Source organism: Macaca thibetana, chromosome 3 (genome assembly GCF_024542745.1).
Source record: "Macaca thibetana thibetana isolate TM-01 chromosome 3, ASM2454274v1, whole genome shotgun sequence".
NCBI classification, from domain to species: Eukaryota; Metazoa; Chordata; class Mammalia; order Primates; family Cercopithecidae; genus Macaca; species Macaca thibetana.
Genome location: NC_065580.1, coordinates 54,984,766 through 54,999,571, shown reverse-complemented (window position 1 = coordinate 54,999,571; position 14,806 = coordinate 54,984,766). Strand labels below are relative to the sequence as shown.

Here is a 14,806-nt window from a genome sequence, read left to right as displayed (position 1 = left end):
GACAACCTATTTGTCTAATGTTTTTTTGTATTCCTATACTGCCTTGCACATAGGAAATAACTGATGAATGGATAAATAAAACAGTAGGGTCAGTCAAGTAGCACTGATTCTTAAGGGAAGGGAAGAAATCTGATATTTCCTGAAAATCTACTATGTGTCAGACACTGTGTTAGGTGCTTTACTTAAGCATCACTTTGAATCTTCGCAGTAACAATGCTAAATATTCTTCCCATTTTACAAATCAAAAATTGAGCTGGGTTCAAGGTCAAACAGACAGAAAGTAGTGCAAATCAATTACTACAGATTTGTTCTAACTCTGGCATCTATCCCTTTTCCTAAAAACATACAACTAGAAGTCACTTGTAAAGCATCTGGAGCATATAACAACCAAAAAAACACAAAGCAACATCTTAACATCACTATTTCACACCATTTTCTTCAACCATCAGCCACTGACATTTTTAAAAAAATAACATTTTCAATATTTGCTTATTTTTTAAAGTAAAATTAGTTCTATTTAATATGTGGCATGAATCCAAAGTAGCAGTTTTCTTAAAGAAAACAAAAGCACAAAGCTTTCAAAACATAACCACCAAAGTGCATACCCTAAACCGATTAACATAAAATTACATTTTATTCCACAAAACTCATGAAATATAAACATGAGATAAAACTGTCATATAATTAGATTGCTTTAATAAAAGCATTTAAAGCAATAGAAACTGCTTGATTTTCATGATATAATCCAATATTTAGAAAATAGAAAGCTGGTATTCAAACTTTATTTCCTTCCATTAAATTAGAGCTTCAGTTAAAGAAAATTCATTAATCAAAATAGCATTATAGCTTGAAAAGTAAATTCTCTTTTATAACATTGTTTCCTGACTAAATGCTCTTTAGTATTAACTTAGTATCTTGATAATTGGCTAAAGAAGTATCTCTGGTAACTGTCTCAATACTTCCTTTGATACCTTTCAGTTGCCCGGGATCTGTGTCATCTTTCTGTAGCTTTTCCCATTGGGAACTGAAAAAAAAATAGAAGAGCAAAAATGAATTAAAAATATATAAAATCAATATGCTGTACTTAAAACAGAGCCCTAGAAAAACTAAATTTTTTAATTTATTAACAAAATAGAAAATAAAAATATTTACATGCAATAAACATGTTTGTACCTGTATAAAATAATTTAATGTATATATTAGAATGCCATAAATTTATAAAGCAATAGTTAATAGATATTAACTATTTAATAATCTCTTTTACTATGATCACTGTTGTAGCTATCAAAAAATTTCACCCAAGCTGGGTGTGGTGGCTCATGCCTGTAATCCTAGCACTTTGGAAGTCCAAGGCAGGAGCATCACATGAGGCCAGGAGTTCAAGTCCAGCCTAGGCAACATGCTGAAACCCCATCTCTACTAAAAATACAAAAATTAGCTGGGTATGGTGGTGCATGCCTGTATTCCCAGCTACTTGGGTGGCTGAGGCACGAGAATCACTTGAACCTGGGAGGTGGACGTTGCAGTGAGCTGAGATTGTGCCACTGCACTCCAGCCTGGGTGAGGGTGAGCCTCTGACTTAAAAAACAACAACAACAACAACAAAAAAAACCAAAAAAAAAACAATAAATACTACCACCTACTATTCAGTAAAACTCCCAATGTTCTAGTTACCATATTAGATACAATTGTCATATACTATTTCTAAACTCTATAGGAATCCCTCAAAGTAGGTATCACACCAGAAAACTGAGGCTCAAAGGTTAAGTCACCCAAGGACATTTAGCCAGTCAATACTGGAGCTATGAGTCGAATCCTTGTAGGATGCTTGCAGAGTTCAAGGTATTTTAATTGCTCCATCCTGGCCTTACTTACAATAAAAACTGCTAAACAACCAAAACACTATTAAGAATATGAAGTGATTACGACATGACAAATTTTTATAAGGCAACACACTATAGTATAATGAGTAAAGAATGCCCTAGGACAGTTTTAGCTGCATGACTTCGAAAAAATGAATTGTTTACTCATAAAAAAAATAAGGCAGTTTGATGCAAAGGTGCTCACCAACTCTAAAACTCTCACAGAACTCTCAAAAATGAGCTAATTTACAGGACTAATTTAAAAATAATGCCAGATTTGAACAATTAAATATCCAAAATCTGCATGAAGAACAGGTTGGAAGAGATAAGGATGAGTGTGGGCCTTCTTTGAGTATACTTTAAAAACAGTAGTTTTAGCTTTTGAAGTATTCTTTGATATTCATCTCTTACGGGTATAGCAATCAACAACTTTATTTTATTTTCCCCTTTCTCTTTTCCTTCTTTTCCCATTTTTTTAAAGTTGTAATAATCCTACCTTGTCAGAATACATAATATTTACATACTATTCTTCTACTCTTATTTCCACCTTAATTTTAGTTTGGAGCTAAACTTAATTAAATTCAATGTTCATTATCAATCCTTTTGTTCGTTTCTCCAGTCATCTCTTTCACATCAAGGTTGTCCTAAGAAATGCCTTATGAGTAGTGTTCTCTGAGTTCTTCCATATTCAATATTGTTTTTCTCTAGCCTTGATAGTTGAATGACAGGTTGACTGAACATGAAATTATTTGGCTTACACTTCCTTTCTCCTTGAGTTTCTTGAAATTGTTGATGTATTTGTTGTCTTGCTTTTTCACTGACTGACTTTCATTTGTAAGGGACTTACATTTTTTTGCCTGAAAGCTCAGAGATTTTTTTCTGTTATTTTTAAAGTCTAAATGCTTTCCAAGAAGTCTCTGTGGTAGGCTGAATAATGGCCCTGCCTCCAAAGATATCAAAGTCCAAATCCCTAGAACGTGTGAATACGTTCTTATGGGGTAAAAGGGACTTAGCAGATGTCACTGAGTTAAGGATCTTCAGGTAGACATTACACTGCATTATCCAGATATGCCCAATATAGTCACAAGGATCCTTCTAAGAGGAAGACAAGTCAGACATAAGAGAAAATGCTACGCTGCTAGCTTAGAAGATGGAGAATGGAACTACAAGCCAGGGAATGAAGGCAGCCTCTAGAAGTTAGAGAAGGCAAAGAAACAGATTCTCCTTGAGAGCCTCCAGAAGGAAAGCCCTGTGGACCCATTTTAGACTTCTGACATACAAAACTGTAAGACAGTAACAATGTGTTGTCTTAAATCACTAAATTTCTGATAATTTATTCAGTACAATATACTAGTACAGTTTCAGAATTGATCATTCTGGATTAATTGGGAAAATAAACTGTTTTGATGTGTAAAGCTAGGTTTTCTATTTCTGGAACGTTTTCTTGGATTATAATTTTAGATCTTAATTCCAATCCATCGTTGTTTTCTGTCTTCAGGAACTCTAATTAAATATGTTAAATCTTATTTGTCTATCATATTTGTCACACCCTACCTGATTATTTTGACCTCTTTTTTTAGTTTTGTTCTCTTGGTTATTTTCAGTCTTCTCCTCAATGTCCCTTATTATATTCTCAGTTGAATGTAGTTTCCTTTGGATATCTTATTTTTTCATTTTCATTTCTGAGATAACTACTATTGCCTGAACTTTGCTCCTGAGTTTGATCAACTTTTATTTCACATCCCCCTGTTCTTTGTCCATTTATTCTAAGTTACTGAATTTCAAAATTAAAGTATGCTTTCCATACCTGAAAATGCTTTTTAAACAAACCTAAATCAAGTCAAGGTGTCGTATTGCAGTCTTCCTCTGCTTTGTTTTGGGTGTTAAGGGGGAAATTTTCATCAACTAAACTGTTTTATTCACGTTTTCTGTTTCTTCCTAAATAATACCTTTACATGGCTTTTCCATGTTGTCTTTTCTTCATTTTGAAATGCCTAATGTTTGGCTTGGTCAGTAATAACAGGTGATTTTATGAATGCAGGGGTAAGGTTGTGGGGTGGCAAGATTACTTAATTCCAAAGTGCTCCCTTCTGGAAAAATAATGAAGTCAAGTTTCTTTAATATATGGTGCTATTATGAAAAGGAGGGATTAGCTTCTGATTTTATTTCTTTTTTATTTGGGGGACAAGAGGAATCAATTTCTATCCTTTCTTTCCATTCTTTTCCTTCATTACCAACTCTCAAAGGAGTATCACACTCTTCTGAATCAACTACTTGTCTCCCCTCAAAACAGTACTTTCCCAAGACTACCATGCTAACTCTGGTCCCACATACTCTTAAAACAAAAAAAAATACAAAAAATTAGGTGTGGTAGCGCATGCCTATAGTCCCAGCTACTCAGGAGGCTCAGGTGGTAGGATCACCTGGACCCAGAGAGGTTGAGGCTGTAATGAGCTGTGATCTTGCCACCGCACTCCTGTCTGGGCGAGAGAGTGGAACCCTGTCTCAAAAAAACGAAAAACAAAATGTCACTTTGATTCTCCAGTAGCCAGTGCTCTCTAATCCTTCCAGCCTCAGAACTGTTCAATACTTTCTCACTCAGGGTTGAACTCTGTTTCTTCAAGCGATTTCATTTTTATTTCACCCCTACTAGTCAACCCATCCCCTGTACCAACAATCTTCTCTTTTCCTTTCAGTCTTTGTTTGACTTTTCACTTCAGCATGAGCTCCAGAGCCGGCCCTGCTGGTTTCAGTTGATCACTTCACTACTGATATATACAGCAATCTCTAACTCCTATTAATACAGCAGGCAAGAGTTACGGGTGGTTCTATTGGCTCTCTTTATTGATATTGCGGACAGAAATAAAGTGGCCATAATTATCCTATGGGACTAGAAGTCCTTTCACTATTATGTAAGAATCATTTTAACAAGCAAACAAGTTTTCCTACATCTAGAAGATCACAAGCTTTTCCACTCTATGATTTCCAAAAACTCTCGTTAAATGAATTTTTGTTATTGAAAAGGGAAAAGGAATAATAGTATCTTTGTAGTATTTCTGCTAATTAAGAAAGAAACTATTAAATTTTTACCTGAATTATAGGCTAATCAGCTAATTAAACTGAAATCAAATAAAATTATTAAGGAAAAGTATTTAGTGATAGAATACGGCATTCATGAGAAAAAAACTGTAAAAAAAAAAAATTGACTAGAAAGAAAAGCAGATAGTGTTCATGTTTTTAGGTTTCCTATATTAATTTGTAATCTAGGCTTAATCTAATATCTAATAAGACACTTTAATATTCACAATAATTTTCAGATATATTATCTAAATCTTGTAAGGACTTTTACAGGAGGAAGTCAAGGCCTAGAGGTCTTAGGACTTGTTAAGATCATATATAGCAGACAATGGCTGAGCTGGAAGTCAAAATCACGTTCTTCTCACACACTATGTGCCACCATGTCTCTCCTGAGCTGTTTCTCTACTAAGAAATTTCAATAACAGAAATATGTCGATTTATAATGGCTCATCTATTTATTTTATAATCAAATTTTCATTATATCATTTAAATATCTAGCATAAATATGGCAAAGCTAGTACTGACTTTCCTATAGCTTTCCAGGTTTTTTTTTAAAAAAAGCTTTGTTACAAATTGTGTAACATAATGGAGTCACGTGTGCTAAAACCCCCAACAAATAGAGCCAGGGAAGGCCACGAAGAAAGGGTTCTCATGGATAATGCTTGATAAAACAACTATCGCAAAAAACTGAAAAAAACCATAATCTTGCACAAAGGCCATCATAACCTTATACAAAAATCCTGTGAGGATGTTTGCCCAGCAACTGCCTGTCAAACTCCGAACTGGTACCACCTTTGTTATTGATCCTTGTAGCCAAGAATAATTATCTCAAAATAATTATGTAATTCTCCTCATTCTTCCTTTAAAAACCTTTGTCTCCCTTTACCTCCCGGAAGATGCAGAGTTTACTACAACATGTGCATTCCCACTGCAATGCCCATTCTCAAACAGATAAATCATTTTCTTTTAGAGTCCCTCTCTGTTATTTAGGTTGACATATCTCGAGTCAAAAGTGGGACTTGCAGCAAGATCACCTTCAAAAGGACTCAGCAATTCTAAGAACTGGTAAATAGTACTCACTTGAGCCCTCTGAGCCTTGGGCTTCCGCGGCTCACCTTTTCTGCCCTGGTGAGCCTCCTGCTTTTTGATGGAAGCTCCTGAATTCATTCAGGATCTGATTAAGGCCACCTTAATAAAGGGCCTTACAATCCTCTTGGGATAATAACAACTTTTTGCCTTTTCTGGCAATCCCTTTCTGGAACAAGGACAAGTGTCCTTCTGGTTTGAATACTCTGGTTATTATAAAATTTGTGTTCTGTGAGGTATGTCTTTTCTGGTGAATTCACTTCTGGTTCTGCATGCCTAATTTAGTATTTTGTTTAATCTGCATACCTGGGTTTAAAATTTTTGTGACTACTCTTATCTTGGTTTCATTTTGGTTTGGTAACATACATCTGTAAATAATTTAGCTCCTTTCCCTTGCTTATTTCTAAGAATCTACAAGAAGCAAAATAAACATTCTAAATGGTAGGCACATGATGGCTAATTAAAAGCCACTACAATGGTCACCACCATCAAACACTAGTCCAAATGCTTAATATTCCCTGACAAGACATTCTAAATGGTAGGCACATGATGGCTAATTAAAAGCCACTACAATGGTCACCACCATCAAACACTAGTCCAAATGCTTAATATTCCCTGACAAGATTTATAGGATTTTCTTTGTTCTTGAGTGATTAATAAGAAACAAAATGGGATCCTCAAATTCTAAAGGCATGCCAAAACAATCTTCCTTTGGGGATTCCAGCCAGCCATATTATGGACTATTCTTGGGCATATTTTTTAACTGATGGGCAAATTGTTACAGAAGGTAGCTAGTCAGGCATAAGCAGGACAGGAGAAGGCTCCCCCTACCGCATCAGGAATGTCAGGCGACCCTAGGGTGATGGGCAGGCTATTGTCACACTGTATCTCTAATAATTGGTCACAGCTGGCACCATGCAAAGGCAGTCTCTCCCAATAGATAGAAACACCTGAAACTGGTGATCAGAGGCTTTCCAGTAAGATCTCAGGAGTTGTGTAGGTAAGCTCAGGTATGTGCAGTACGAGGCAAAATAGAGGCGTTTAACTACTATACGACCTTCCAGGGACATTCCACTGGTAAGGGAAGAACACCTCCAGTGAGCATGTGTACAAGGCCAGTAAACACACTGCACATGCTCACCTCCCAAGGGCTAGCAGGCCACTGCGCACATGGACAGCCCATCACAAGGGAAGAATTAGAGAAGGGTTGCAGGAACCCAGAAGTAAGCCAACATGTAAAACTCTAAGTCAAAGGTCAATGGGGCACTTATCTTTCAAGTCGCCTGCTTGGCTTTCTTACAAGTGTACTTCCTTTTGTTCCTGCTCTAAAGCTATATAATAAACTTGCACTCCTGCTCTAAAACTTGCCTCAGTCTCTCCTTCTGCCTTATGTTTCTTGGTAGAATTCTTTCTTCTGGGAAGAAAAGAATTGAGGTTGCTGCAGGCCCAAATGGATTTGCCACGACATGAAGGAAAATTTGGAGCACAATAGCCATTATTTGAACTATTTAAACTTATTTAAAAAACTGTAACCAACGAAAGAATTAAAATATGCAGAGCATTCTAATTTCTCTACTTCTCTGTTTTTTTCCTGCCTACTTTGAATCTAATAACTTTTTCTGCTGGTATTGAGATAAACTTGCTGCTATGGCATTCAAGCCAGGATAGAAACAAAAGGGGGAAAAGTTTTAGAGTGCTTTCAAATTATTGTTTTACAAATTACATCAGCTCCATGGCAACTGACAACCTAGACATTTTCTGGAAATGTAAATTTAGGTTTGCCTTACTAACAATTGCTTTGAGTGACGGAACAGTTAATTAAAGAGTTGATAGTTCTAAAAGAAAAGAGACAAATGTTTATAAGAGTCAGTCTCTCAGATCAAAGAGGTCAAAATCTTGAGCTCAGAGCAATAATACAACATTTCTCTATCTGGCATAAAAATGGCTTCGTCTGTCACGCAGGGACTAGAAAAAGCTGAAACAAACCAACCAAAACACCCCGCTAAAACACTTCCCCATCTGCACCAACTAGTCAAGCAAATGAGACCAATAAACAAAAGACAGACTTGTTACTAATTCTAGGATACTTGGAGATTTTTTTCTTATATAATTCAGTTAGTCCTATCTAAAAAATAAAAACATTGGAATGTGTAACACTAAACTCGTCTGAAACTGAAAAAAAGATAAAAAGAAGTGTTTTTAAAAATCAGACTGCTATGGAAACTGCTTTATCCAAAATGTTGGTCCAGTCTTCGTAAGATTGCCTACTGGGACAAATACAGTTTAGTCATGAGAACAGGTCCCACTTTTATCAGAAATATAGTTTGGATCCAACTATCTTTTTACAAACTGGTGTGTATATGTGTTTGTGTTTATACGTGTATACACGTGTTGTGTTTTATGTTGTGTCTACATGGTAAAATCTGGCACAGTTGTCCAGAAATCCCTTAGGGAGTTCTATTCAGATTGGCTTAAATAATAATGAAAACTGTTAAAATATACAGTAATTAAACCAAATGACATGTGACTTAAATGAACCTTTAATAAATAAGCTAGTTATCTAGGAAAGGCATAGAAAGGGAAAGCCTGGCTGCATTAAAGGCTTTACAGGGCCATTTCAAAATAAGTCAAAGAAATATTTTGGGGTAAAATACTTTGATTTCCTTTATTGTCTGCTGTCTGTCATGTGATTCTGTATCAGAGTCCAGTTGGAATTTAGTTTCTTATTTACACAGAGTCTGTTTTGTCACTCTTAGGATCTCTCTGCTTTAATGTTAATGATGGTCAGTTGTGCCTAAGCTCCAAAAGGGAGGGGCTATAATGGATGTGTCTAGCCTCCCTTTCCCTCAAGGCCAGGAATAGAGTTTTTCAGGTTTCTGTGGGGTCCCCTTCGCCCGGGAGTCCATTTAGTTGGTTAGGGAGCTTAGGATTTTATTTTTTATGTACAGTAGTTCAATACTTTTTAAAATATAAAAATAAATAAGCAAGCTGGTTTTAAACTTGTTGATAAAATAAAAATAGAAATGTCTTCAGAACTGTCAGCATAAATTTTTGCCGGAATTTATGGGCCAGGTAGTTTTATATTTGTCTCCACTAGACAAGAGGTTTTAATAAGGTGTAAGGGTTTGACACAAAAGTACAAAACTATAAACTCAGCCTAAAAACAGAACAATCTTTGTTTGTGTAACTCTTTGATAAATAAGACTAATTTAATATTGTTGGTTTAATAAAAACAGCTGTATCTCCAAAGTAATCAGCAAAATACCCACAACTTTAACTTTAAGGTTCTCACTTAGGTGAATACCTGATATTCATAGCCTATAAAAATGATTAACATGGAAATAGCTTGAACTAATGACTAGCCTTGGCTAATGCCTCAGTTTTCATAAGAAATCTACTTATAATTGTTAAAAATAAATAAATTAGATGAATGTAGGTGGCATAAACATTTATAAATAGTTGAATTAAATAACACTCATTAAATGTCTGAATCGCTTCCAAATAAAATACTGAAATATAAATTACTAAACATAAGTTTGCTCTTGGCTTCTTAATGTCTATAAAAGGACTATATTTGGGATTATCACTACACATAAAAGGTTATACAGACACATATTTATAAAATTATAAAATTGTTCTCATCTATAAAAAACTGATATGTGACAAAGTTTCTTGCTTCCTAGGTTTTTACTAGAAACTGAGGTTACTAAAAGTAACCTTAACAATTCTAATAAACATATATAATTCTCTACACAAAGTATACCCCCCAAAATAGGATATGTTTTTAATGAGAATTATTTTTTTAAATTTTACTTTATGTTCTAGGATAAATGTGCAGAACGTGCAGGTTTGTTACGTAGGTACACATGTGCCATTGGCTTTTTTCATCTGTTTGTTAGCCACATAAATGTCTTCTTTTGAGAAGTGTCTGTTCATATCCTTCGCCCACTTTTTGATGTGGTTGTTTTTTTCTTGTAAGTTTGTTAAAGTTCCTTGTGGATTCTGGTATTAGACCTTGGCCAGAGGGGTAGCTTGCAAACATTTTCTCCCATTCCGTAGGTTGCTTGTTCATTCTGATGATAGTTTCTCTTACTGTGTAGAAGCTATTAAGTTTGATTAGATCCTATTTGTCAATTTTGGCTTTTGTTGCAATTGCTTTTGGTGTTTTAGTCATGAAGTCTCTGCCCACACCTATGTCTGAATGGTATTGCCTAGGTTTTCTTCTTTTGCCCACGCCTATGTCTGAATGGTATTGCCTATGGTTTTGGGTTTTACATTTAAGTCTTCACTTCATCTTAATTTTTGTATAAGGTGTATGAAGGGGTCTAGTTTCTGTTTTTCTGCATATAGCTAGCCAGATTTCCTAGCACCATTTATTAATAAGGTTACTAAAAGTTACCTTAACAATTCTAATTAACATATATAATTCTGTACACAAAGTGTATCCCAAAACGTAAGATGTGTTTGTAATGAGAATTCTTAAAAAGCCAAAAAAAAGTGTTCCTTATTGAGAAAAAAGAATAATTTTGTCTAAATTCTGAAGGTTATTTAAGGTTATTTTAAAATTTAAATTTAAGAAAATAGAAACATGATAGAAAGGAACCAGTAAGTAGGAGACACAGATGTGTAAAGTTAAGGGTATAAATATGTATTTTAGGTAAAAGAAGGTTAAAAAGAAAAGTGAATTTTTTTTTTTTAAGAGACAGGGTCTCACCATGTTGCCCAGGCTGGTCTTGAACTCTCATGCTCAAGCAATTCTCCTGCCTTGGCCTCCCAAAGTGCTGGAATTACACGTGTGAAGCATCACACCCAGTCAAAAAAAAGGATAAATTTGAGAAATAATTTTGTGTGGTAAATATTTTGTCCTAAATGTAGTTATTTAAAAGTATAAGAAAATAACTAAAGATCTAAGCATGTCATGGACAGTTTATGTAAATCATTATAAGGTTTGTGACGGGTAGATTTATTAAACAAATTTGCGTATGATCAAGTTGGCTGTAATTAGAAGGGAATTATTTGTAAGTCTTTCCAAAGATTAAAGTTTGAGATAAATATATCCCTCAATCCTCAATACAAAACTAAAAATTTGGTCCACTACATTAGAAAAAAAAAATTTTTTTTTCCTGTTTCACAGTCTTCACTTAATTTTCTAGTTTCACATTTGTAAAGCTGTCTTCTTCACTTAGGATGGTAATTTCATTTCTTGAGGTAGAGTTTTCCTCTTAAAGCTCCTCAGATTTATATCTCAGAAGTTTAATGTTTGCTGCATCTTACTGCATACATCACTGCTTTCAACTCTTTCTCCCCTTGAAAAAGTACACCTTTAATCTTGACTGAGGTGATAACGCTCTCCTTTAACTTTTTCATCAGCTCCTGTAACTTTTTTCCTCTGATTATAACTCTGCTGTTACAGTCTTAATTCTAAAATATTTGTCTTCATGGCCTACAAAAGCAATGTTTTCCTCCAGTATAACTTGATTCTGTACAATTGGCTTTTCTGAATGTGTCTGAATTATTCCATGTAACCAGGAAAGTTCCCATGCTGTTACTAAAAGCCATGTATTTCCCTGCTCAAGGTACTAGTTTTCTTGTTTACACTCATGGTGTGTTCTCATAACCTTGACCACACATTCTTCCTGTGTCTGATTACATTCAAATACTGTTTTTGCTGGATTCAACTTCCAGGTTATCTAAATGGGCTTCCCATAAGGAGAAGCAATCACATTGCAAGAGGTTTTTCTCTACTTTTTTGGTAACTGGCCCAAGAAACAAATATTTTGCATTTTATCAAGATAACTTTCTGTGTTCTTACTAGCTTTTTATTTTTTATTACTTAGGAAAATAGCTTTGAAAGGGTTAATGTTTTTTAAATCCAGGTAACTTTCTATATTGCTTTTGAAGTCCTTTGATTATCATTCTGGTTAAATGAATGACTACTATTTTACAGTGACCTGTGATCCTGTTTTGACCAGGTGTTTTAAACCTTTTCGCATCTTTGATAGACCTCCCCAGTATCAAAATTCTAACTTAAACATTTTTGACCTAGAACTAACTTTTGGATTTTCTAGCTAGGCCCCTGGAAAGCCACATTGTAAAGATATTAAATGATTAAATTTATTTTGTAAATTGTGTAAGAAGCATTGCCAAATGATAAGTAATACTGGATCTTCTTTTAGTTATATTTATAGGTATGTGATTAATTCAGTGTTCTAAAATTATATAAAACTTAGAGATCTAATGTATCATCAAGTCATAATTGTGGTGATTATATGTATGCTGCAAAAAATAATCAAATTTCCCTGTCAATTTCTGATTATGGTAAACTTTCATCAAATTTTTAACCATGGCTATTTTAAGTTTCTGTCAGCCTACAGTTATTGTTCTGATTTTTATCTAAAATCATTTGCAATCAGATTCATAAAAAAAGATTCTAACAAGTACTCTTAAATACAAGTTTCTAGTAACTTAAAGATCAATGGACTAAATAAAAATCTATGGGAACTCTAATGAAGAAATGATGGGTTCATGAAACTGCTAATCAAGATCAAACAGAAAAAATTAATTACACGAGACTGAATAACTGATGAGGATGTTTTTATGATTTTTATTTGAAACTTTATCAGTTTTTTGTTTTTGTTTTCCAGATTTGAGAAAATTTTCTCTTAAGCTACCTGTATAGTTTTAGGAAACTGCGAATTAGCAATTTAGTAAAGTATATTTTGTGAACCAAGGTGAAGCATCTGCTTTTTCTCCCTATTTCATCCCTCTAAAATTCAAAAACTATTTATGGGGACTTTTTTTTCTCCTTGAAAATATGTTTATTTACTAAGTTCAATAAGAATTTGCTCTCTCTTTATAACAGGATGTAATTGGAAACACTGGTTATATTACCAAGACTTTGACTGTCATATCATATTAGAAAATGTGCACAGAATTGCCTGGTTTCAAGGATTCCCAGTCTTACAGTGAGTGAGTAAAAAATGCCACTTCCTGGCAAGCCCAAGAACCTAAAGATTGTAGATATTAAATAAAATCTTAAGTCGACCTTGGTTTGACTTCCTAGACTCAAGAGGTTTTAAAATCTGAGATACCTATGTGATCAACATAGAGAGAAAAGGTTATGTTTCTTAAAAAAAAAAAAACCTATAATGCACCTGTTATTAGTTTGTAGCTTTACGCATCGTATTTGAGTTTTTATAATCAACCTGTAGCCTAGACTAGATTCTAAATTCTTCTAGGATCCCCCAATCCAACTTTCTTCTATAAAATTTCTAAAAAGGGGAACTACTCTGTTCCTGAAGCCTTATACATTGAAGCTAGATGAATTTTAAGGAACAAACCTTGTACCTGATGTGTGGACCACACAGAAGGGTCAACAAACCACTAAATGCCATAATCAGAGACAGTCAAACTACAAAGCAGAATAAGAAGTCGACAGTTTCAAGTGGAAACAGTTTTTTCGAAGATATTAGAACAAGACTCCACATCATAATGAGACTCTTACTCCTCTTAATGCCTACCATTTTCACTTGATAATGGTATAATTGAAATCTCACAATCAGTAGCTACTGCTGGTAAGTTGACGGAACCTGACCTAAAAGATTCTTTAGTCCATCTAGTGGGCAACTTGGGCAATATCCCTCATATAATTGTAGCTCACTCTGCTTTATTTCAACTCAGTCATATGATACTAGATGATAAAACTGATCTGTATCTATTGGTTACATAAGGAAATGTCTGTGTTACTGCTAATACCACAAGCTGTACCTGAATAAATTCCTCTGGGAAAGCTGAGACCTACATAAACCAAATAAGAAAAGAGGCCACATAGTTAGAAGTCTCATGTAACTCCCTGTGGTCATCTGATTTACTCAGTAGGTTCCCTTTAAGCCGAGGTTCACAGCTCAAAAGCACTATACAAACTAGGATTGTCATATTACTATACATTTTACTTTGTATTTTCTTTTGTAAACTTTGTACTTGTTGCCCATCAAATTTCTGCAGTGGCTAAGTGCGGTGGCTCACGTCTGTAACGCCAGCACTTTGGGAGGCCGAGGCAGGTGGATCACCTGAGGTCAGGAGTTTGAGATCAGCCTGGCCAACATGGTGAAACCCCGTCTCTACTAAAAATACAAAAATTAGTAAGGCATGGTGGTGCAAGCCTGTAATCCCAGCTACTCAAGAGGCTGAGACAGGAGACTTGCTTGAACCCGGGAGGCAGGGGTTGCAGTAAGCCAAGATTGCGCCATTGCACTCCAGCCTAGGCGACAGAGTGAAACTCTGTCTCAGAAAACAATTTCTACAGAAGTACAACTTCTAACAGAACAACGCTGGCCCAAGCACTTTGCAATGACAGCCAACACCTATGGAACAGACAAAATTAAACTTAACAACGGACTCTAGGTAGACTTAGCCACTCCCTTCAAACCTCCCTTGTGGCTAAAAGGGTTCTGACACTGACTCCTAGCCACCATTCACTCCCTTCAACAAGTGACCAGACAACAACCCAGGACAGGTCGGTTCTGGCACCAAGGGACAAGAAAAACCTAAATACAGGATGACTGATGAGCAATGCTTTTGGAGAAAAATCTTGATTAAAAGGGGAAAAAGTAAAAGTTGTCAGAATCAAAATGGAGTCACGTGTTAAAAATCCTGACAAACAGGGCCAAGAAAGGCCACGAAGGCTCCTCACGCATAATGCCTGATAAAACGAACTATTACAAAAGACAGAAAAAAAACATAACCTTGTGTAAAGGCTAATGCAATCTTACACAAAAAAA

The 14,806-nt window shown here is 35.1% G+C and overlaps 1 protein-coding gene across 10 annotated transcripts in view; it reads right to left on the bottom strand.

The window, feature by feature from the left end:
* The window catches only part of ORC5 (origin recognition complex subunit 5), an 84,236-nt gene that overhangs the window by 46,577 nt on the left and 22,853 nt on the right, over positions 1–14,806 (bottom strand). For all 10 annotated transcript variants that reach the window (XR_007723972.1, XR_007723973.1, XM_050782714.1 and 7 more), the window contains exon 9: positions 972–1,024. Coding sequence is in view for 8 of the 10 variants with exons in the window: in XM_050782714.1 (XP_050638671.1) it covers positions 972–1,024 (53 nt within the window). In the remaining 2 variants the exon portion in view is untranslated. The remainder of the gene's footprint in view (positions 1–971; positions 1,025–14,806) is intronic.